General features: G+C 33.5%; 1 protein-coding gene across 2 annotated transcripts in view; it reads right to left on the minus strand.

The window, feature by feature from the left end:
• LOC110998260 (lutropin-choriogonadotropic hormone receptor) overlaps positions 1–23,386 on the minus strand; it is a 105,886-nt gene that overhangs the window by 76,860 nt on the left and 5,640 nt on the right. For both annotated transcript variants that reach the window (XM_022266813.2, XM_022266812.2), the window contains exon 2: positions 5,011–5,082. In XM_022266813.2, the coding sequence (XP_022122505.2) occupies positions 5,011–5,082 (72 nt within the window). The remainder of the gene's footprint in view (positions 1–5,010; positions 5,083–23,386) is intronic.

Below are 23,386 nucleotides of genomic sequence, written 5' to 3' on the forward strand. Positions count from 1 at the left end.
GCTTATTATAATTGTTATTTTTAGGCCAACGGGTTATCGCTTTCAAGCGATTTCTGTCCTTATATTTAAATTAAACATATAAATATGTTATACAAAATTACCTTTAAGTAGCGTTAAGTAAAAAATATCAAAAACATTGCCATTTTATTGAATATTTTCAATGAATTACATAATATAACCTTCTAATGTTTTTAAAAGCAATTCAAACCAATCATTCCAAAACATAATTTATTCGTTGTATATTTAGGCAAATTAGGTTTATTGATACTAAAATTAAGGTTTCGTAATACATGTGTAATACATGACTGCTCATGCCGAGCCCCGAGGAGATGCCCTAGCTTCAATCGTGGGAAAATCCCATTTCGGCTGAGCTGCCCTCTCTAAAACAAGCCAAGCTAAGCTGTCAAGGCACTTCAAACAAACAGAGAGATTGTATTAAAACAATAAAGTTAAAGAATGCGTAATACTCAAATAAATGAGAGGAACTGGCAAGAAAACTTCCACTCTTGACATGGAACAGCCACACGTGTCGTTACTATTATAGTCAAAGTGCCAACCCTATAATGTGACGTCAACCGATTCATATCCAGCGGTATTCAGGACACGAGTGTAGTGAAAAATGCTCAATATTAATGAACATTGTAATCTTTTGTAACTCTTTGTAACAAGTGTCATGTTCAACTACAATCATTATCAGGGGTGGAATTCTTAAATTATCTCAAAAAATCTCTCGCTTTGGTATAAACTCTGGACCATATACATACATGTATTTTTAACTGCCTCAAGATTTTAAGACTAATTTTGATTAAAGGCGAGATCAGAGTCGATACTTGGTAAAGACGTATGACAAAATTCAACATTGACATACGTGTGTCATATTTTAATCCAGGACCTGGATGACCAAGCTTTGCTCGGTATTTTTTTATTTTTATAAATCGTGTTTTTTTTAAATTATATTTAAGTACGAATTGCATACTAATAAAATGATGAAATATGAATAATGTTTTTCGATCTTACCGACAGATTAATAAAAAAAATCGAACTGGTTTTTTTAAAGTTATTAATTTAAAGAAAAAAATCAGGAGTGTGATAAAACACGAATAAAATGAAATTTTCTAGAAATGATTCCTAGCTAGATCGATTTATCGTACTATATATCCATACTAAATATCAATTTAATCGTTGGAGCCGATTCCGAGATTCCAATTACATATATAATATACAAGAATTGCTCGGTTAAAGATATAAGATAAGATATATTCTTAGGTCACAATCTTCTCTCAAGTGTCATAACGAAACGGTCTGACAGCTCTTAAAGTTTGTTTGACGTTCCTAAATACTACTGTAAGTATATTGAAATATGATAATCGCATCATTATATTAAAAGGCACGACGACGTGGGGAGTGTAAGCTTTTAAAGCTCATCGCTTCAAAGATAAATCACATCAGCGAGCTTAAATTAATCCTATACATAATATACACAAAACGGTGTGGATACATTCATAATTTAATGAAAAAAAAAACCATTTAATAAAAATTATTTATTTATTTTGTTATTTATACCGTGGGACACGGCCGTGGATGTCTGCATTGCACCGTGCATTTATAAAATTGTTATATCAAACTACAATTTCAACAGCTTGCCAGAAGTTATAAATCACTAAGTATCGATAAGTAGGTAATTCAAAGGGAAGGTGAAGGGTGCTCAATTTATGCCATAAATTCACTTCAACACCAACTATGCAAAAACCTCACCCAATCCTACCTAGCCTATCTTGTAATCTTTCTGTGGCATCCTTCTGTTAGCATGTAATGCTGTAGCAAGCTAGCAGGCATGCTTATTTATTTATTCGGAAACCAAACAGAAACATCCTTACAATATGTGTATAATAAGTAGTTACTTAGTTTATTTGTTAGAAAACAAAGTCAAAATTAAAACACAAAACAAACACACTAGATGCATCCACAATAGGTTACACTTATACAACCATATGATGCAAACAAAACAAAACATGACAACAACACATATACATGGCAGAGTTAAGACATTAACAGTAGTTTTATTTTATTTTTAAATAAAACAGTAGTGGAGTGCGAAAAAGGGTCAATGTTTTTGATAGTACATACTAACACTACTCACATCACATTTTCGTCAGAAAATACATGACGCCTTGGGGTTTTGGACTATAATATGTTAAGGAAGATATGAAATGTGCTATTATTATGAAATAAAAAAAACTCGTATGTTGTGTAGGATTCTGTATAAAAGTGAAAGCGGAAAGTAAAACTGAGTGATTGCCATGTAAAAATCTTGCCAAAATTACGTAGACCTTAATGCAACCTGTTTTAAGTAAGGCATGCCGCAAAACCTGTACCACTGCCGACCAGTGCCATCACACGTCCAAAATTTTATTACTTTGGAGTTAAATAATCCTTGGGCTTTGTTCGTGTATAAATATATACGATGCTACAATCATCAATTTATTCGAAATTATCCTGATATGTATAAAATAGGGAAGATACAAAGAAGATACTCACTAACGCCCAAACCCAATAACCTAACTCAATCCATTTTTGCCCATCTGAGATAATTATCTTCTAATCTTCTGATGCAATGAATAGTAATAAATTAATTAACATCTAATTAATTTTTTATTTTTACTTTCTCATGTTGCAGCAGGCTTATGATGGCAGAGGTTGTTTTTATAAGTTCATAATATTGAAATCAGCTTATAAAAAATTGTTTCATCTAAATAACAGATGAGGGTATATTTTTCTAATCACGGATCTTAGACTAATAGACCTTTGTATGAAAATGACAGTTTAACAGTGCCAATCCTATCTTAAGATTAAACTTACACCAGTTTTTAAAATAATTAAAAAGCTATTTGATGTGTTTCAAACATAGACACATGTATATTTTAAATATTATTTATACGGTTTTATTTGATTTGATTAATTATGAAATATGAGTGTAAAGAGCGAAGAGTTTGCATTCTATCTTTCGACAAAAATGGATTGTCTTCGTAGGGTTTGGTTATTGGGACGCACATAGGAGATTGATCGACTGTCACGGTCTGATCTCAGATTGAAAACAATCTGAGATTGTGGATTAATTATTGGGATTCGGGCGTAAGACCTTCTCGTAAAGGCCATCAGATGCCACCTATATCCAGATTGGGATTACATGAATCAGGATCATTTACGTCAATAATAATATATAACAAATTACCGGAAAGTTTGAAGAGCGAGGCAAATTTCTTGGGGTTTACCAAATAATTAAAGAAATGTTATTACACTGTTACAGAGTATCTGACTGATAGGCTTTAATTTCTTTATAAGAGTTAATTAATAATGTTTATATCACGTACATACCCACACTTTTACATCATCACACAACACAACTAAGTAATTTAAGCTTAGTTAAATAAATTAAATCACAATAAGTCAAATGTAGTAAATAATTTTTGTTTGTTTGTTCCCTTTTATAAATCTTTTTATTGTTAAATATATCATGTATTCCATATTTGACTATATTCTCAGTGTATTTGTATGTCATTATGTATAATTTATGTTAGCTGTAGGAGTACTAAATAAATAAATATATCCTAAATTTATATAATACATTCTTTTCGCAAAGTGAAGCCAAAGCAAGTATTAGTTAATGTCCTATAAACCCTAGGTGGGGCAGAGGGCGTCCGCAGTGAGTCTCCATTCTTGGGCCATGGTTAAAGCAAGTATGTATAAGAAATAAATAATGTATTTTGTGAGAATATAAATGTATAAGAATAGAACTATGGCCCTCACATGACAAGCTCGTTGGGGCATGTTCCACGAGACATTCAAAGCGAAAAATCAAAATGTTTGCAAGCAACAAATAAATTTTAGCTAGTTTAATTAGCAATTCAAAAGCGTTTACAATCATATAAATTTTGTATTTTACATCGGAACCTTCTGTTAAACGTCGTTAAATATTTATTATTGCATAAATTATCTGTAAACAATTAGTTTTTAATTGTAATAAAATCAATTAATAAGTTTTACATTTAATTACAGAGACAGTTTTAGATAACTTATACATACATAAAAGATATAAAATCTGGCCATGCTACGTGCCGGGGATATATTATTAACAAAGAAATAAGCAACCGGACAAGCTTTTTAGTTCTGGGCCTCAGTTTTCTATCATTGTTTGGTCATGGTTTAGCAATCTAATATGCAGTTAGGTGTTAGTTTCCTTTGCCTGACACACGCAAAGCAAATAGTGCTTTTAAGGTCTAGGGCCGGTTTCCTCATGATATTTCCCTTCACCGTTCGAGCAATTGTTTAATGTGTAGAGAGAAAGTCCTTTGGTGCACAGCCAGGAATCAAACCTAGGACCTCAGAAATAAGAGTCACACGCTGAAACTACTAGGACAACATTGCCAATATACCCGTATTATTAGTATTAGTAAGTATAATATGTATTTACGAGCTTTCATTTTAAAAGCTTTGTTATAGAGATTTTTCCGAAATTATCTCTTTTAAATAAAGTCTGAAGTCATGGAGTGTTTTTTTTCGTTGCCGGGTCATAATGATGTATCGATTGGATGCAACCAAAAATCTGTCAAGATCTTGTTGTAAGCTTTGTGAAATTATTTTCTCGTTTCTTTCTGAGGCAGAAACCGACACTTTGATATCAAAATTATTGTATATTATAGGACACCTTCTAAAAAAAATCTGCATAGAGAAGCAACAACCTCTATCGTTGCTTTCTAGTCATTATAAAAAAATCCAACAGAGATATTTAATTACAGTCTAAACTACTGTATTATTCATTCCCAAGAACCCGTTTCGACACGACGCAAAAAAATATTTTCTTGAAAAAAAAAACAAGTCTTTTTTTATTATATCTAATGTTTGGAGTATGTCGGACAGTATTTTTTCTCTTTCCTAGGAGAATAATGATGATGATGAGATTAGTGATGATGCTGTACTCATCACTATTTATTAAACAGTTAAATTACTTACAAATCTCTTAGTCCGGTGGCTAGGAGTAGGGCATCTGAAGGTAGCACGCTGATATTGTTATGGGAGACATCTCTGTAACAATAAGAGAAGATAAGAGAAGATAGTAGAAGTGGTTGTGAACAGGATAAGTTATTTTAATGTTCTAAATTATGAATAATACGGTAGAAGACGGTTGCACTGTGGCTACTGGATCTAAACTATGAGGTTACCGAAAAAATGCTAATCATAATAAAATAATTGAGTAGAAAGTTGACACAAAATTTTATGTTAAAAACATTTAAATCTAAATATAGTAAGATTATTACGTCAATAATTTAATACACACACATTCACAGACACATACACAGACACCCACGCACGCACACAAACTCACACACATCCACATACCCCATGTGGTTTCCTTATAATAATAATTAAAGTCTTATATAAATAAAAAGTCTTTATTCATTTCAAGTACATTTTCTTTTCATAGTGTAAGATTTGCAAACCGAGATTTTCACATAGACCGTATGGTCTATGTGAAAATCTCGGTTTGCTTTTTTTTGCTCGGTTTGTTTTTGATGGTATCATCAGCGGCTTAAAAATATTAATATGATGTCACTGTACGATCGGAAAAGTACTTATTTGGAGCTGGATATATTCAGTAGTGGGCTGATCGGTATTAGAGAAATATTCGCTGTTTTGCTGATATATTTTTTCTGCTTTACCAAAATTTTTTGGTTATTTTATATTATTGTGTGCTTATTTTATCTTAATAGAACATTTTTGTAACATTTATCTTTACTTTAACTTTAATTTTAGATGGAAGATTTTATAAAATATGCCGTCGATTTAGTACTATGTATGATGTGGTAAACTTAATAAATAAATAAATAATAATAAAAGCTAATAACTAAATTAAAATAATGTAGGTTTTTGGGTACTAATAAACATGAAAACATTTTTTAAATATTGTCAAGTTTTGTCAGAACGGGCAAGAGTCACTTGTAATTTTAAGCGTTAGACACTAACAATGCCGAAGGGTTCGCGTGTGCTAGGCCGGCCCTTTTAAGAATTGGTACGCTGCTTTCTCCAAGACTAAAATTTTAAAGTCGAATTGGTTCGGAAATAGAACTAATTCAGCTGGTTCCGCATACGCATCACAGCACACGCTAAGTTAAACGACGAGGTTCTACGGTGGTAGAAGATGCAGTGTTATCCCATATCTCTAGGCAACGCCGAGCAACGATTCGAACCTCTCTTTGTTAAATACTCTCAAGTGGAAGGAGCTGGTACTGAGGAGCTTTCGTCCAGAGGTGGAAACAGTACTCCATGTAGGCCAATACAAGAAAATTCCTAACATTCCTGTGAAACGTATTCATCTTTGTTTACTAGTATATATTCACTGTTTTCGACAGATCAATCAATCACTTGCGGTTTTCGATTTATCGAAAGACTTGTTCAATTAAAATGTTGTGTGGTTTCATGAAACCACGGTAAATGTGAAACATTTTTCCACATTATAGACATTTAAGTAAAAAAATTTGGAATAATGTTCCATTAAGGGTATAAAATCGCTTTATCAATCTTAATTTTATATTTCAAAATGCTATGGATGGAATGATAATGGAACTAATAAAAGTAGACTAAGTCTCCAACTAATATTTTTATTGAATTCTGTGACAAATGAATAATAGTCTATACACTAAACGGTCAGCTGCTCCGAACTATATGCGCCGCCATATTGGCCTTGGCTGCTATGACGAGCGCCTTTCACTTTATCCCTACTCCGCGGCCGACCGTCACGCGACATGCGCCACACAGACCAAAAAGTTTGAGACGATTTAATAAAAGTTTTACTTTAATAACTTTTTGTATGATTTGTGGGTTTTGTTTTGGACCAAAATCTATTTCAATATTTGTTTTAAAATGTTGTTCAATATTCTGTAACGACATTTTGTAGTTTATTTATTATGACAGGTATGTAAAATAAAAATATATCTGATTTGGTAATATTTGGAGGGTCCTTCAAGAAAAGAGTGTATAATTTCTTAAAAGGCCGGAAACGCACTTGCGAGCCCTCTGGCATGGAGAATGTCCATGGGCGGCTGTAACAGTTAACATCAGGCGAGCCTCCTGCCCCTTTGCCACCTGTTATATAATAAAAAAAGTTAGGCAAAAATAAGTTTTTTCGAGGCGCAGAAATTCATCAAATATAATTTCAATTTTGGCGTTTCCCGTCGATTGGCTCCAATTTAATTAGTGTCAACAAAGCTTATAACGAAGCTTTTGTTGAAGCATAAAAAATGGAAATTGAGAAGAGAGCTTTCTACAAGTCTATAGCGATTGATAAAACCAATAATGTACTTTATAATAATTCACAAAATACAAACACCTTATTTATTTATTTATTTGGAAACAAAACAGATACATCTTTACAATAAAATTAAAGTTAAAAATAAAACATAAAATAAACACTTTGGATGTATCCACAATAGGTTTCACTAATATAAACTTAACACTTACACGTCAGATAGCGCTATCCGTCATGAAACGCGAAGTATCTTATTCGGTTTTTTTTCGAATAATTTATGTGTTGCATAGCTATTTGGTACTTTATCCATACATTGTGAAACAGGCCCTTAGTGTTCTATAATATTTTGACACTATGTTGATATGTCTGAGCATTTTAATTTACTATACTAGGTTTATTAACTCAAAAAGTTTAGTTCTCTTTAGGCGTCTTATTCACGACAGTGAAACAGAAAATCAAAACAGAGTTAAAAAGTTTGGTCCCTGAGAAATGTACCTGTGGTTTGAATAAATATCTCAGATAATAATATGTAATAATAAAACGATGTCATTTATTTTATTAAAATTGTCAGTAATGCGTTGCGTCGATCGATTTGACTTGCTCCCTGATCGGCGCCTGCATTCAATTATTTTAAAATCAAAATGGCGGGCGACGGTGATAGAGCATCGTCGTTAATAAGTTATCGAATCTGCGACATTGTGTAAAATAAAAAAATAACGGAAATGCGAAAAAATATATATATTATTTTATTTATTGTCGACATCATATTACATAGTACTTAATTTACGGCATATTTTACAAATACTTCCATCTAAAATGTATATTTTAAACATAAGTACACAGTGACAATTAAAGTAAACAAAAGTGTTACAAAAAATAAAAAATACAATTGAAACATATATAAAATTAAATGAAATTACCAGAAATTTTTGGTAAAGCAGAAAAAAAAAATCATCAGCAAAACAGCGAATTAGGTTCGAGAGAGGCAATCCAACAATGCTTTCTCTAAAACCGATCAGCCCACTACCGAATATATCCAGCTCCGCATATGCTGTGTTCAATCCGTTAAAGTTGCGAAGAATTCGAACGAGAGGTGCCTAAACTCCAAGGTTGGTTTTGGCAGAAGGATTTTGGAAAATATTGCTGATTTTAGACATTAATGAGTAAAGGAGGACAATTTTAATATCCTGTATATGATTATTTACCCCATATACTACGGTTATGTTTAGTTAAAAAAAAACAACGATCTTCTGTAAATAATAAAAAATAATAAAAATTTCTTTATTTGACTCAAAACAAATATTAAATTCTATATACAATATTCATTGTGGTTAATCTTATACATAATATACTTCTATGAGCTAACTAGGTCGAGCCTGTATCTTAAGCGCTAGTTTTTTCCAGTGTCATTAAGAAATTGGATAAGTTAATTGTAAATTTGTAATTTTGCCATTATACGTTTATTGATTTTTATTGTTTATTGAACTAAATACTGGAGTAAGTGTGAACTTCGACAAATATTTGTAAGTCTTGTGGATGAGAAATCCCAGAGGCTCTTTTATCTCTGCCTTTTATTAAATTTAAGAAATGTATTAAAGAAAAGCTGTGTAAAAAGGTTTACTATAAAGTAAGTGATTATCTAGTTGATAAAAGCGCATGGGACTAGTGCTGGGCAAGCTACTTCTAATTAATTTGCTATATTTGTTTTAAATATTGTTTGATGAAATGCTTTTTTTCTTTAAAGTGTATCGAGAGTTTTTTACGCTGGCTTTTTCTCTCGGCTAACACCCTCTGTCTTCTTTGCCGATGAGTAGGGATGCCAACAGGCTCGAATTTAATGACGTGGATTAAGTGATACCATCATGATCCTATGTTCCAAAATAAACGTATTTTATTTATTTTATTTAGAAACTTTGATATGAGATATAAATTTGATGACGTTATTTAGTATGAAAACTTATATTTACTATTTAACTATGCGTTTTAAACTCACTACGCGGCGTTCTGTGGAAGCAATATGGTTGAGGATTAAATATTGCCTTCTGGAAGTTGGTGTCCATATGTACCTACTGTATTTGTTAGCATTCTTTGACCTACTTTTAAAAAAATACGTAGCATATAAGGTATGCCCGGCAATTCATTGAGGCGAGGTCGCAATGTTTTGGCACTAAATCGTCGGATGGGGGCAATAAAAGTGCATTCATGCTGAAATTGGATCGCAGCCAATACGCATGTGCGTATATTGTGACCAACAACGGATATGACGTCATAATTCCGGTGACAGTGCTTAGTGCACAAGACATTCATAACTTTCATTAAGAGTTCTATAGTTGGACTTTTGTAATAGTGTTGGCTTAGTGGCATCAGCGTGCGACTGTCATTCCTGAGGTCGTCAGTTCGAATCCCGGCTGTGCACCAATTCTTTGAACGCATTTGTATATGGAGTTTATTTCTATGAGCAGCTTACTTCGCATCAGTCCGTCTCAAATACAACATAGATGAGGATTGTGCAGATGATGGATTTCTCTATATTTCTCTATGGATCGGAGTCATGGACTATACGTGCGCAGGACAGGAAATGCAGATGATTTTGGAGTTGGAGAAGGAGGCTTCTCATACCATGGACAGCTAAAAGATCTAACCAATCAAACTTGAATCAACTCATAGTTCGTACGAGACTCTTAAGGTAAAGAAAATTTGTTTAATTACTTTGGTCATATCATCATATTGGTGAAAGGATGTTCAGCAATGAAGACTAAGTGCGCAAGATTAGAACGGCGAAGGAAAACATCTCGAGGAAACCGGCTTGCTATAGACCCAAAAAGTCGACGGCGTGTGTCAGTCAATGGAGGTTGATCACCTACTTGCCTATTAGATTGGCAAATGATCATGAAACAGATAAATAGAAACATAAATCTGAGGCTCAGACCTAACTAATAAAACGTTGGAGAGCCGCTGATTTATTTTGTTTTTCTAATGACTTTTAATGAATTTGTTTAGATTTATTGTCTTAATATTATCGCTACAAAGATTTCTCAGTGTCCAGACTAAAGCTGTCTAGACCCCAGACGCTTGTGTAACATAGGACGTTGACTAGTAGTTTTTATATGTACGAGTTTATTTTGGTGCCGTGTGGATAGCAATATGTTTTTAAGGAAATATATTTTCTATAAATTGCTTCTGCACAAAGACTTCGTTTAACACGCCTAAATAATTTATTAATTTAGGTAACATAATGTAAACTTATGAACGGCTATTAATAAATACATAGTACATAGATTGTTCTGTTTTATATTTACTGCCAGTTCTCAAATCAAGGGCGTAGAGCGGGTAAGAAGAACTGGCAAGAAACTTTTCAATCGCCAAGTTTTTAATATAAATTTTTTGAACTGGAGCAAATCAATCCCATGGATTAGGATCATTTAAGTATTCGTCCCATTTATAAAAGGCTTTATTAATTAATTTACTTTTAACAAGGGCTTTGAATTTATTTAGTGATAGTTCTGTAATTTCACTTGGGAGTTTGTTGTAAAAACAAATACAATATCCTAATCCTAATAATAGATAAGGAGTAGTATAATAAAAAATTATAGCAACACAACTGTTGGTGATCTTAGTTATTTCGACTATGTATTTCCGTGTTGTTCTCACGAGAATGTAAGTGCGTGCTCCTATTTCACCATGCCTCCTGCTGATAGAGGATAAATGTTTATTTTTTAATTATTAATTAACTATTCTAATGAAGTAATCTTAAAAAGAGTACCGAGAGTTTTTTACGCCGGCTTTTTCTCTCGGCCAACACCCTCTGTCTTCTTTGCCGATGAGTCATCTGCAAAGAAGTAAAAACATGCCAACAGGCTTGAATTTAATGACGTGGAATAAGAGATACCATGATGATCTTATGTTCCAAAATAAAGGTATTTTATTTTCATTTTATTTTATTTTTGTCATTCAGTCGGTCATTAATTCCTGTGCTCCTAACAAACTTTGCGCCTCAGATACAGAAAAATAAATGTAATAATAATGCCTTGCCCTTTTGCCCCCTGTTCTATAAAAAAAAGTGGCTGTGGAAAAAATAATAGAAAAATTATCTAACATTTCGCAAGTGGCGTTATATTAATGAATATAATATTACAATATCATTTATCAGAGGAAGGTTGATGCCGATTAATATCTCAGCGAGTCGGACAAGGGCGATGACCTCGGACGCTCCGCTACAAATCACATTTTTCGCAGATAAAAAATTCTAAAGCCTTCCAAATTTCAAATGTGCAGATATATGTATATTTATCCCACGGTCAACAAACCTTGATAAATAGCATTTTGAACGGAACTCATTATTCTTTGATTATCCACCATTGACGAACTTCTAAATGACTTTTTGCAAATAGCGATTTTATGCTTGTAAATATTTTTGAAGTGAAACTTCTTTAGACGCATGAGGGTAAAAAAACGTCACGAAGATGTGCAGCGTTTTTGTCGAAGAAAAGGGAGAGAGCGATTGAGATCGATTGAGAGAGATAGAGAGAGGTAGATCGAGAAAAATACACGCTATTGGTTGATGTATTCGTTTAGTAGTTACATATTAGAACTTTAGATGGCAATTCTGTTTCAGAACGACATATGCAGTAAACGCAAATTTTTATTTATTTATATTATCATTAGCACGTATACAATGTCTAATAAGTGTGAATATAGATATATAAATACATGGAGTGATCATATACTGGTACATGATCATCTACTAGGCCTTTTACATTAGTTACAATTAATTTACAAAGAAGTTTCACTTCTGACATATTATGTACTTTCTACGCACGCACATATTTTACAAAAGCTAGCGCGCTCACAGAGCAGGCGAAAAATAACAAAAGGCTCAAATATAAGAGTGGTTCCTCAAACTTTGATTTTGTTTACGAATAATATACCGTTAAGAATGACAATTAGAAACGTGACTTCGAGCGAACTGTGTCAAAATCCATCATCTTTCTGAATCTTGAGTTCTGATATTGTCGTTGATTTTCTTGTAGATCAGTGTGCGACTCTCATTCTTGAGGTCATAGGTTCGAACCCCAGCTGTGCACCAATGCAGTTTTTATATTCATTTAACGCTCGTAGTGTTAAGGAATGTCATGCCTATGTAAGACGTAATACGACGGCATATGTCAGACATAGAAGCCTCTCTTGCCTATAAGACGAAATGATCACGAAACACGTATATGTATATGTGAATAATGCAAATTTAAATAAAACTATTTACATATAAATGAATTTATTATATCTAGTTAAAGGACTCGAAATAATGTTATAATAATAAGCCTTCGTACTAAAAGTAATACAATGAATACGAAATAAATGTTAATTTCACTAATTAATTAAGAAATTAAATGCACACATAAATATGTCAAAAACCGATATACCTGACAAATCTCAAAAAACAGAAGAGATAATATTATCAACCAAATTTGAGGACAATATTATAAAAATTAAATAAATTTTAAATTTGCATCAGGTTGTAATCGACAAAAGTTATTAATGCCAACATTAGGTTTAGGACTCTTCTCTATAGCGCCAATATTGCGATTCTGCACTTCAGACATATAATTTTTAATTCGATCAAGATCAAAGCCTGGTTATGCATCTCCTCAGTCACCTCAAAATTCGAATTTCTTGAACTGACACGATATCGATATAAAATGATGCGTAGTTTTATCAACAGATGGCGCCACATGCTGTTTACATTCGTAAAATTTATTTATTGGTATTCGATAACTTATGCGATATTAAAAAACTTATTCTGCTATTGGGAACAGAGAAACAAAAAAAGAGAAAACCGATCTTGAATTATAAGTATACACGACTTTGTTTTATATATTTATATTGTTAATTACATTAACGATAACATACAGTTTCAACGGATAACTACGGTGTCGGGTTTATGTTTAACCAAACAGCGTTGTTAAACATCATTAAATTTTTTTATCAATTAATTTTATTACGTCTACATAAAAACGGCCTAATGTCCGCGGAGTTAGGGGCGGGGACTGGCGATGACAGGTGTGATGGATGGATGCAATAATAGGCTTTTCTGAATTTAGAGGTCATGGAAGGTACAAATTACGCGAGCCTTTTTACGGAGCTTTGTATTTTAAGTGTATATTTATGTTATTAATGTTCTCAACCTTGAAGCATCTGAATAGCTTTTGTAAGTCATATTTATATCTAATAATTCATATTTATAGTTATAGCTTGGAATTGCTTCAGTATAAATAGGTAACGCGACTGACACTCTCGGATGCATTTTCAGACTTTTTTATTTTATAGAACAGGGGCAAACGGGCAGAAGGCTCACCTGATGTTACCATACCGCCGCCCATGGACACTCTCAATTCCAGAGGGCGCGCGAGTGCGTTGCCGGCCTTTTAAGAATTGGTACGCTCTTTTCTTGAAGGACCCTAAGTCGAATTGGTTCGGAAATACTTCAGTCGGCAGCTGGTTCCACAAAGACTATGGGGCGATCGTCGACATCTACGACTTTTTTTAATGTTAAGTGGGAACAAACCGGGATTCATGTGGTATAAGCATATAGTTGGAATTAATTTGCTCCAGTTCAAACAATTTGTATTAAAAACTTGGCGATTGAAAAGAGTGGCGGAAAGTTTCTTGCCAGTTCTTCTTACCCGCTCTACGCCCTTGACTTGTGAACTGGTTGTAAATGTTAATTTGCAATTAATTTAATTTGTTTTTCTTGACGTTCATAATTGTACATGTTTACCTATATGAATAAAGATATTTTGATTTGATTTGATGTAGTGGTAAAAACAAGTTGAATATGGTTGCATTAAACAAAAGGCATTATAGCAAATGAGATTTATGTAAGAACTTTGAAATCCCCAAATCCCTAAAAGCAATGGCAACATATAGGCCCTTTGATAATACTCCACTTTGAGCGAAAGTGGATTTCGTTCGTTACCTCGTTATGATTGTGAATTAGCAAATCGCTGAATTTATTTATTAATATATTATATACTAGATTATGACCTGGCAAACGTCGTTTTGCCATGTATATCATTTATGGTTATTGTGCCTCACTCGACATAGATAGGTATAGTGTGTCGCGGACTTTTTTGTAGATATTTATAAGATCTACAATTACTTAGAACATTTTATGGTTCTATCTTTAATAGTTTAGGCACGGTACGCAAAATAAGTAACTTTTTTGGTTGATTTTTTACACCTTGTGTCCGAAAACCCCTAATATCTTACGGAACCCTATTTTTGTTCAAACTTAAATATACCTAGCCTATATTACTCGTGGATAAGCAATTTCGAATGGTGAAAGAATGTTTAAAATCGGTCCAGTAGTTTATGAGCCTATTCATTACAATCAAACAAACAAACAAACAAACAAAGTTTTCTCTTTATAATATTAGTGTAGATAGAGAGGACAGTGTCTGTGACTCTATATGTCAGTATTATATTAGATTTTAGACATTGCGAAGGTAAGGTCTTGCCTGCCTGCAAAGGACGACTAAAGAAAAGATGGACAGATGACATTATAGATCTAGCGGGGGAATGAATGTTGCTTAAGAGATATGGATAAAACATGGAAAAGAAGTGCCCATACAAAAACTAGGCAATTAAAAAAAGTGTGTCTACTTATATACTACGTATAGAAAAAAATAACTAAAATGTTATTTTAGTGTTGCTTTAGTGTTTAAGTGGCGCATTTAATAGTCATTCAGAAACACGTGGCCATGGGCGGCTATGAGTTTGGTTAAAGATCCCTAGTTGCGTTTGATTCACGACTTTTTGGCGATTCTATGAAAGTAATCTTATCTTATATCTTTAAACGAGCAATATTATATATATATAATATATATATATAATATACATATAATATATATAATTGGAATCTCGGGATCGGCTCCAACGATTTTCATGAAATTTAGTATACGGGGGGTTTCGGGGGCGATAAATCGATCTAGCTAGGAATAAATGATAGAAAATGACAAAAAGGTGGTGTTTGTGTAGTCCCAATTTAAACTGAAAAATGAATCTTCCTGACATCTATCGGCGAATAATAATACTATTTTTTTAAAAAGCTTTAACGACACAACAACACTAAAGCTATTCCAGCATATATAATCTATATTGTTCATATTTCATCATTTTATTAGTATGTAATTCGTACTTATATATAATTTCCAAAAACACAATTTATAAAAAAATAAAAATACCGAGCAAAGCTCGGCCATCCAGGTACTATTATTAAAAAACTACAGCCGAGGTTCAAACCGCGACCTCAGACCTATCCACTATAACTCGTATATCTGACCCTCTGGTAACCTGCAGTCTGCATAGCAATAAGAACGTGTTAAAAATAAAGATCCATTCATATCAGCTGACGCCACTTTAGGTCGCTGGTCACGTTCGAGTGCGAATTGTCTCTCTCCACTTACTCTACCGGTTACCGGTATGGGTTTACTGTAAAATCCGTAACTAGCTTCCGTAACTATAAGAAAAAAAAAATAAAAAAAAAACGTGTGGCATTCGGGGGAACTCTGCCGCGGTAAAGCTATTATTATATTAAAAATTAAAAAATCCTATGCTTATATAATAATATAAGCATAGGATTTTTTTATCAACTTATGCAATTATATTTTTTTTATGCAGTATTTTTTTCTTTGATATTAATTAAATCTACCGACTAACACACCTATATAGTATGTCTCACTAACGCGTACCCGCTGTACTGGCAGCGCTTACGCCACCGGTCTCGTCAGAGAGATGCGAATACGCAGTATGCGTTTTGTCCCACTCTAACGCACCTGTGCTACGTCACCGATCACGCCAGACCGATGGAAGACGCAGTATGGGTTCTGTCGTGGTCTAACGCGTATTGTTACGTCATCGTTTGTTAGGTTTACTTTTATTATCGTTACGGAATTTCTTAATTCGGTCACCGCGCTTAAATCTATGCAATAGGGTAAAACTGTTTTTATAAAATAGGGAGGGGAGCAAAGGGGACACCCATAAAGGGAAGTCATGGACACGCATTTTAGTGGAGAGGAGAACAGTGCTGCACTAGTGGCTTCATCGTGCACCTTTATCCCCGAGTTCGTAGGCTTAATTCCCGGCCGTGCACCAATGAAGTTTCTATGTGCGCATCTAACATTCGCAAGAAAGTCTTTCTTTTATTTAGACCCAAAAAGTCGACGGCGTGTGTCTCACGAACCTAATCATCTACTTGACATCTACTCTAATAATCATAAAACAGATACAAAAATCGGAGGCTGAATTTATTAGCTTTTTTTATATTATTTGTGATTATGATGATTTTAATTAACATTTAAAATAAATACTGTTATTGCTTGAAGAATGTATCCTACTGTTATTTTGAATTTGGTAACACCAATATTTTAAATTCCTGTCGCGTACAACTACTGTTTGCGTTAAGGAATTTCTTCTTAAATTTTATGGTTCTTAGACCGCGAATTGAAATGGCTTAATAAAACTAGGCGCGTAAACTGTTGGTCAATTAAAGATTTTTAAATGTCTTTTGGTAGGGTGCTTATGTATATTATTCAAAATATTGTCGCTAGGAGTCACACGCAAGAATTAACACTATCGACATATTTGTATGTTTGCAAAGTGAATTCAGCGATATTGTGTATATTATGTGTTTAATTTTATATTTTACTAGCTGACCTGGCAAACGTCGTTTTGCCATGTATATCATTTATAATAAAAAATAGGGGTTGATCGTAGAGGGCTGAAAATTCAGGTTTATATGTATTTACTAATGCTGTATCATAATTTTTTTTTATCTAAAATTGAAAAAAAATTAGGGGTGTATTACCCTTACCATTTACGGGGATAAAATTAGATGTCCGATTATCAGACCTACCCAATATGCACACAAAATTTCATGAGAATCGGGAAAGCCGTTTCGGAGGAGTTTAACCACAAACACCGCGACACGAGAATTCCTCGACATTATCGTATTGGCGTAGTCTGTAAGTATAATTTATTTTTGAATAATACGTTTATGTGATGAAAATAATTAAATAAGAAATAAACACACACACATACATAAAATAATTACATTATTAAGAATTAAGTTTGTTTATGGAAGAGCTGGGAACCCTGACACAGGTATTTTTTACTTAAAAGGGTTCCCAAATCTTACACTTTGAAAAGAAAATGTACTTAAAATGAATAAAGACTTTTTATTACTTTATTACTATTTTATTATTACACATACCTAACAGATACACAAATATTTATAAGTGTGATACATTGTACTAGGGTATGCCGCTCATGGCAATTGTTTGTTAATACATTTTTTGGTTTTCATAAAAGTTATTAAGTATTTAATTATTACACACAAACAAGTAAACACTTTATTATAAGCAGTGACTTATCAGTTAATTATCTGCATCTTCTACCGCATTTACCATAGCGAGTGTTCAGAGGAGTTGTTCGGATTAAAACCTGCTGCGTTTCACCATCGGCCATGGAGGCAGAATACGAAATTCCACCTCACTTCGCGATCCTTTGTTACACAACTAACTAAACGAAGTATTACCAATTCGATTTAGTGGTCAAGAAAAGAGCGTACCAATTCTTAAAAGGTCGGCAACGCACTAGCGAGTTATCTGCCATTCAGAGTCCACGGGTATAGGTGATACTTAACATCAGGTGTGCCCATTTACTTCCTATTCTATAAAAAAAACTGTGTCGAAATGAAGTGTGAATGTATTTAATCTGAATCCCTACTGGTTTCCTCGGTATCAGAGGATGGAGTATCTACTGATTATAATTTACTCTCAGACCTGGAATTTAGCATCAGAGTACTCAAGCTCTATTGTAAGGTTCTTATGTATTAGATAATTCATATAACAAAATTCATTTATTCATATAGGTAATACAATGTACAGTTATGAACGTCAAAAAAAAGAAATATACATTAAATGATTCTAATGTTACATTTACTGCCAGTTTTCAAATCAAGGGCGTAGAACGGAACAGAAGAACTGGCAATAAACTCTCCGCCACGCTTTTTAATCGCCAAGTTTCTTTTACACAACGTTTGTAAGCTGCAACCATTACACTTTTTTAAGTGCTTTATTTATTTTTATTTATTTATTCACACTTCGTTGCAAAGAAACACAAATAACACAATACATAAAAATTACAAGGGATGCAACGGGCGGCCTTATCGCTAACAACGATAACTATCTCTTCCAGGCAACCCTAACACTTTACAGTGAGAGATTGTTTAAAAACATTAACGAATTGTTTATCATCTGACAAGATAAATCAAGTTAAACGAAGTTTTGTTAATGGCGTTTCAGTTAATGGGCTAAGTTTAGAAAAATTAAAACGATTAAAACTTAGTTAATACTTTATAAATTTGCACAGACTGAAAAAGTTGAATGTTAACTTTGAGTTTGACCATCTGAGATAGAAATCTTAATCCAAATATTGATAAAAGTCTGCCAATAACCAATCGACGGATGGTAATAGCCATATGTCGATACAAGCTATCCATGGTAGGTCGGATCGGTGTATGTGGATGTGAATGACAGTTCAACTGTGCCAATATCATATCTTAAGATATTAACCACCAGTTTTTAAAGTAATTAAAACCCTATTTGATATGTTTTAAACATAGACATGTGTATTTTAATATTATTGTTACGGCTTTATTTACTTTATTTGCTGTATATTGATTATCAAATATGAGTGTAAAGAGCGAAGAGATTGCATAATATCTGTCGCCAAAAATGGATTGTCTTCGTAGGGTTTGGTTGTTGGGATGCAGATAGGAGATCGATCGACTGTCATGGTCTAACAATCCACAATCTCAAATTGTTTTCTATCTAAGATTGTGGATTAATAATTGTTTTCGGGCGTTAAAACACATTTAGCCGGGTCTGTAGCGACAACATGGCGTCCAATTTTCGGACGCATTAAAATATCAATGAAGAATATCTGATATGCAGGCGATAACGATCATGTTTGCACAATGTAATTGTTTTTCAATTCAATAATGTATATAATATAAATATAATACTAAGGTATCGTTAATATATTTCAGTAAAATTAAATAGCTAATCGCAACAATCGGAAATCAGATTTTTTATTTATTCCTTGTACTCTAAAGGTTTTTATGGAGAGAAAAATGTCTATGGGGTAGCATAGCAAATGCTCCATGTGTTGGTATGTACTAAAAAAGTAGATGCGAAACGAAGTTCGCAGGGGCAGCTAGTAAAAAATAAAAATACGAATAAACGAAAACATAGTGAGGATGGCTTGACCCAAAAAGTCGACGGCGTGTGTCAGGCACAGGCTTATCACCTACTTGCCTATTAGATTGAAAAATGATCATGAAACAGATACAGAAATCTGAGGCCCAGAACTAAAAAGGCGCCTCTCATTTCTTTTTCTTTTATATAAACGCTGCTGTATTTTTCAAATTGGACCAATATGTTTCGGTAGTAATCAAAGATTAAATGAAAAAATTATGTAAAAAAGTTTAAATGTATTAAGTATAATTTATTCATTAAAAATTAGTTCCTTATTATATTATTAATTGTCTTTTCATGAACAGGGGGCAAACGGGCAGGAGGCTCACCTGATGTTAAGTGATACCGCCGCCCATGGACACTCTCAATGCCAGAGGGCTCGCGATTGCGTTGCCGTCCTTTTAAGAATTCGAACGCTCTTGAAGGACCCTAAGTTTCATTTACAGGATTTATTCAGGAGTAGGCTTGTTTCATGTACATTTTATATTTACTAAAATATAATATATAAGTTATATAGCTAATATATTATGTTATGTACATAGGTATGAAAGGCTGGTAAAGGTCTTGCATGATGCGTTTTTTATTTTCACTTCGCACGTTAGATAATTTTCCCACTCGCTTGTCGCTTGTCGACTACAACAACGTCCCCTGACTAATTATAGAAAAATAATAAAAGTTTTATTACGATCATTGATTATAATCATAAAAGGCAAGATTTCGTTTCTTTTAATGTGGAGTTAGCTACATTTTGAAAGTCAGTTTAGCAATAATTGAAAATTGAACGTAAATATTCTTATTTAATTTTGCACTTTAATATTTTTTCTGTAAATAGGGCGTGGCCTTGCGTATGAATGGGGTGTAATCCGGGGGTCTGGGGTGCATTTCCCACCCCAGTCTATAAATAGACATCCTAGACCTGCGTTTCACTGATAACTACCACCCACATTGCATCGATATTTACAACAAGCTTTGAACATGAAACAAGAACTAAGAACCTTTTTTGAGTCTTATTTTGTTTTTACTCTGCTATTTACCCATAGACACGTTTTTTGTTTTTTTTTTTGCTTTACGCAGAGCGTACTCAGAACAATAAAGAAAAAGAATTTTACTTCGAACGAAAATTACATCGGATAAAGGATATGATCATCAGCATATTAAACTATCTCTGATATAATATACTACATTATGGAAAGTAATAAGTAAGAACAGTAATTAATTTTTTTTCATGGCAGTTTTTGCCGCGCACAACCACTTTGTGGAATAAGCTGCCCTCTAAAATATTTCCGAACCAATTCGACTTAGGGTCAAGAGCGTACCAATTCTTAAAAGGCCTCGTCAGATAGATGTGAATACACAGTATGCGTTCTGTCCCACTCTACCGCACCTGCAAAGTCAAACGTGTGTTACGTTTATTTTCGTGACGGAATTTCTTGATTCGGTCGCCGCCTTAAAGCCCGCGATAAAATCTATGCATCTTTAAAAATCATTAACGCCTCTATGACAAGATTCACTTGAAAACGGCTTCACCGTGGTATTACAGAATTAACTCAAGTAGAATTCTGAAGACAGCTAATATCTTTTTAGGCGGAATTATATTATGGTCTGAAAGCGGACGCCAAGTGTGTGACGTTGCCAAGCCTAGCGAGAAATCTAATTAATTTCTAGTTTCATCAAGGAGTGTCCTAAATACAGGAATTCTTACACATTCTACTTCATTATTAATAAAAAATCCTGTGTCCTGTCTCCCGCCTGAACAAAGGATGCTTTAAAACATTTACGTTCGTTTTCCTGGTCTTCTTCTCTTTCTGTCCACTCGAGCGCAGTCAAGTCTGCCGAACTTTAAATACTTCGGCTAAACAAATATGTATTTTTATGTTTATTAAAATTAATATGGGATTATAAAAAGCGACTTGGTGCAATTTTCAAAAGAGTCTTTAAAAAGCGACTTAGTGCATTACTTTTGGAAAAAATGTATTTAAAAATTCTACAAATGATTATTATTTGCGTGAGACATTGTAATTGATACAAATTTAATAAAAATATGATGTATACGATACAGATAATATAAGAATTGACTGTAACTAATAATGTAAAATGTAAATTAAGATTTTGCGTGCCACTGTCTGTGGCGAAATATGCAAACGATTTACGATTGTACCACCTTAACATTTTGTACTATATTCTATATAAATTATTATTATTATTGGTATCCCTTCCACTCCACGGTGGCTTATCCATTTTCACATGCGTCGCTTGAACTGCTGGCTAAGCACGCATTGATTCAGTTTCAATTTCTAAAATTCTTCATTTCGTTACACATAATTTACATCCAGTGTACATTATATCCTGGAGTGTAAGAGATTTATAAGATCTAAACGTTTTTAAAGCCAATTTGCTTTTTTATAAACTTAATACAGGTAAAACTAAAGTAGTAATATTTCGAAAGATTAACTAATTTAACTATGAGTTAAACAATCTATGCAATCTTTAGATTAGGTTTATTAGGATTTTGATATACCTAGATTGAAGATAGGGGATTGATTGGAACACACAAGAAAGTAGAAGCGTTGGTGTCCCAGACAAACCGCAGTTGCAGATGAGGCAAAGAGTACTGGGGACCGAACGCGATGGAGACTTACTGTGGATGCCCTCTGCCCCATCTAGGGGGACAAGTCAATAACTCACAGACGAAATAAGCTCATCTAAGATAATCCATCAGCTCTCCGACTATGAAAGTTCGTGAACTTAAATTCATTCAAGTTAACGTATAAGACGGATTACAAATGTCAATCTAGCATTTTAAGCTACCACAGAGAAAATTCAGCTAATCTCAGAATTGTTCATATATTATAATTAAACCTTGATTAATTCATAATGATTTAACTTAAATACAAATCCTGGCGTTAAGAAAGAGTTCATTACCACTGGCAGAATTCAAAAAATTCCATATTCAAAATCATTTATTTATTTAGATAACACAATGTAAACTTTACATTTACTTCCAGTTCTAATATCAAGAGTGTAGAACGGACTGAAAGAGAGAAGAACTGGCAATAAACTCTCGGCCACTCTTTTTAATCGCCAAGTTTTTTTCTTTTACACAACGTAACTATTACACCATTTTTCATATGACATCTTGAGTAATAAAGAATAATAAAATTATATAAAGTAATATTTATTTGCACACTTGCTTACATATCTCTAAGCAGCCGCTAGAAAGGAGGAAACCGTGCTGGGGCGCAGTTCAAAGAGGCAGAGTGCCGGAAGGACTTGGACGGCAGTAATTCTTAAAAGGCCGGTAACGCACTCGCGAGCCCTCTAGCATCGAGAGTGTCCATGGGCGGCGGTATCACTTAACATCAGGTGAGCCTCCTGCCCGTTTGCCCCCTGTTCTATAAAAAAAGACGTCCTTGCCCCATGGTTCATGGAACATTAAGTCAAAGCCAGTTTAGAAAAATATTAGTATTTCGTGCATATTGGTTATATTTTTAGAAATCTATCTGAATTTATATCTTAACATGAAACATCTCTGATACAAAAAAGTTCACGTTTAAATATCTAAAGTGTCGTGTTCTAGTTTTATTGTTTTAGAAATGGGGCTTGGAACATTGAAGAGATTAGAAAAGTCTCTCAAACTTTGTAAAGATGGCCGAGTTTTCATTTCAGCTATCTTGAAGTATGAAAGGGTAAAATGGTTTTGAGGTAATATTTATTTACACACTTGCTGACTGGGCAAACGTTTGCCACAAATGCAGTGTTAATATTGCTA

This window comes from Pieris rapae, chromosome 23 (assembly GCF_905147795.1).
Source record: "Pieris rapae chromosome 23, ilPieRapa1.1, whole genome shotgun sequence".
NCBI classification, from domain to species: domain Eukaryota; kingdom Metazoa; phylum Arthropoda; class Insecta; order Lepidoptera; family Pieridae; genus Pieris; species Pieris rapae.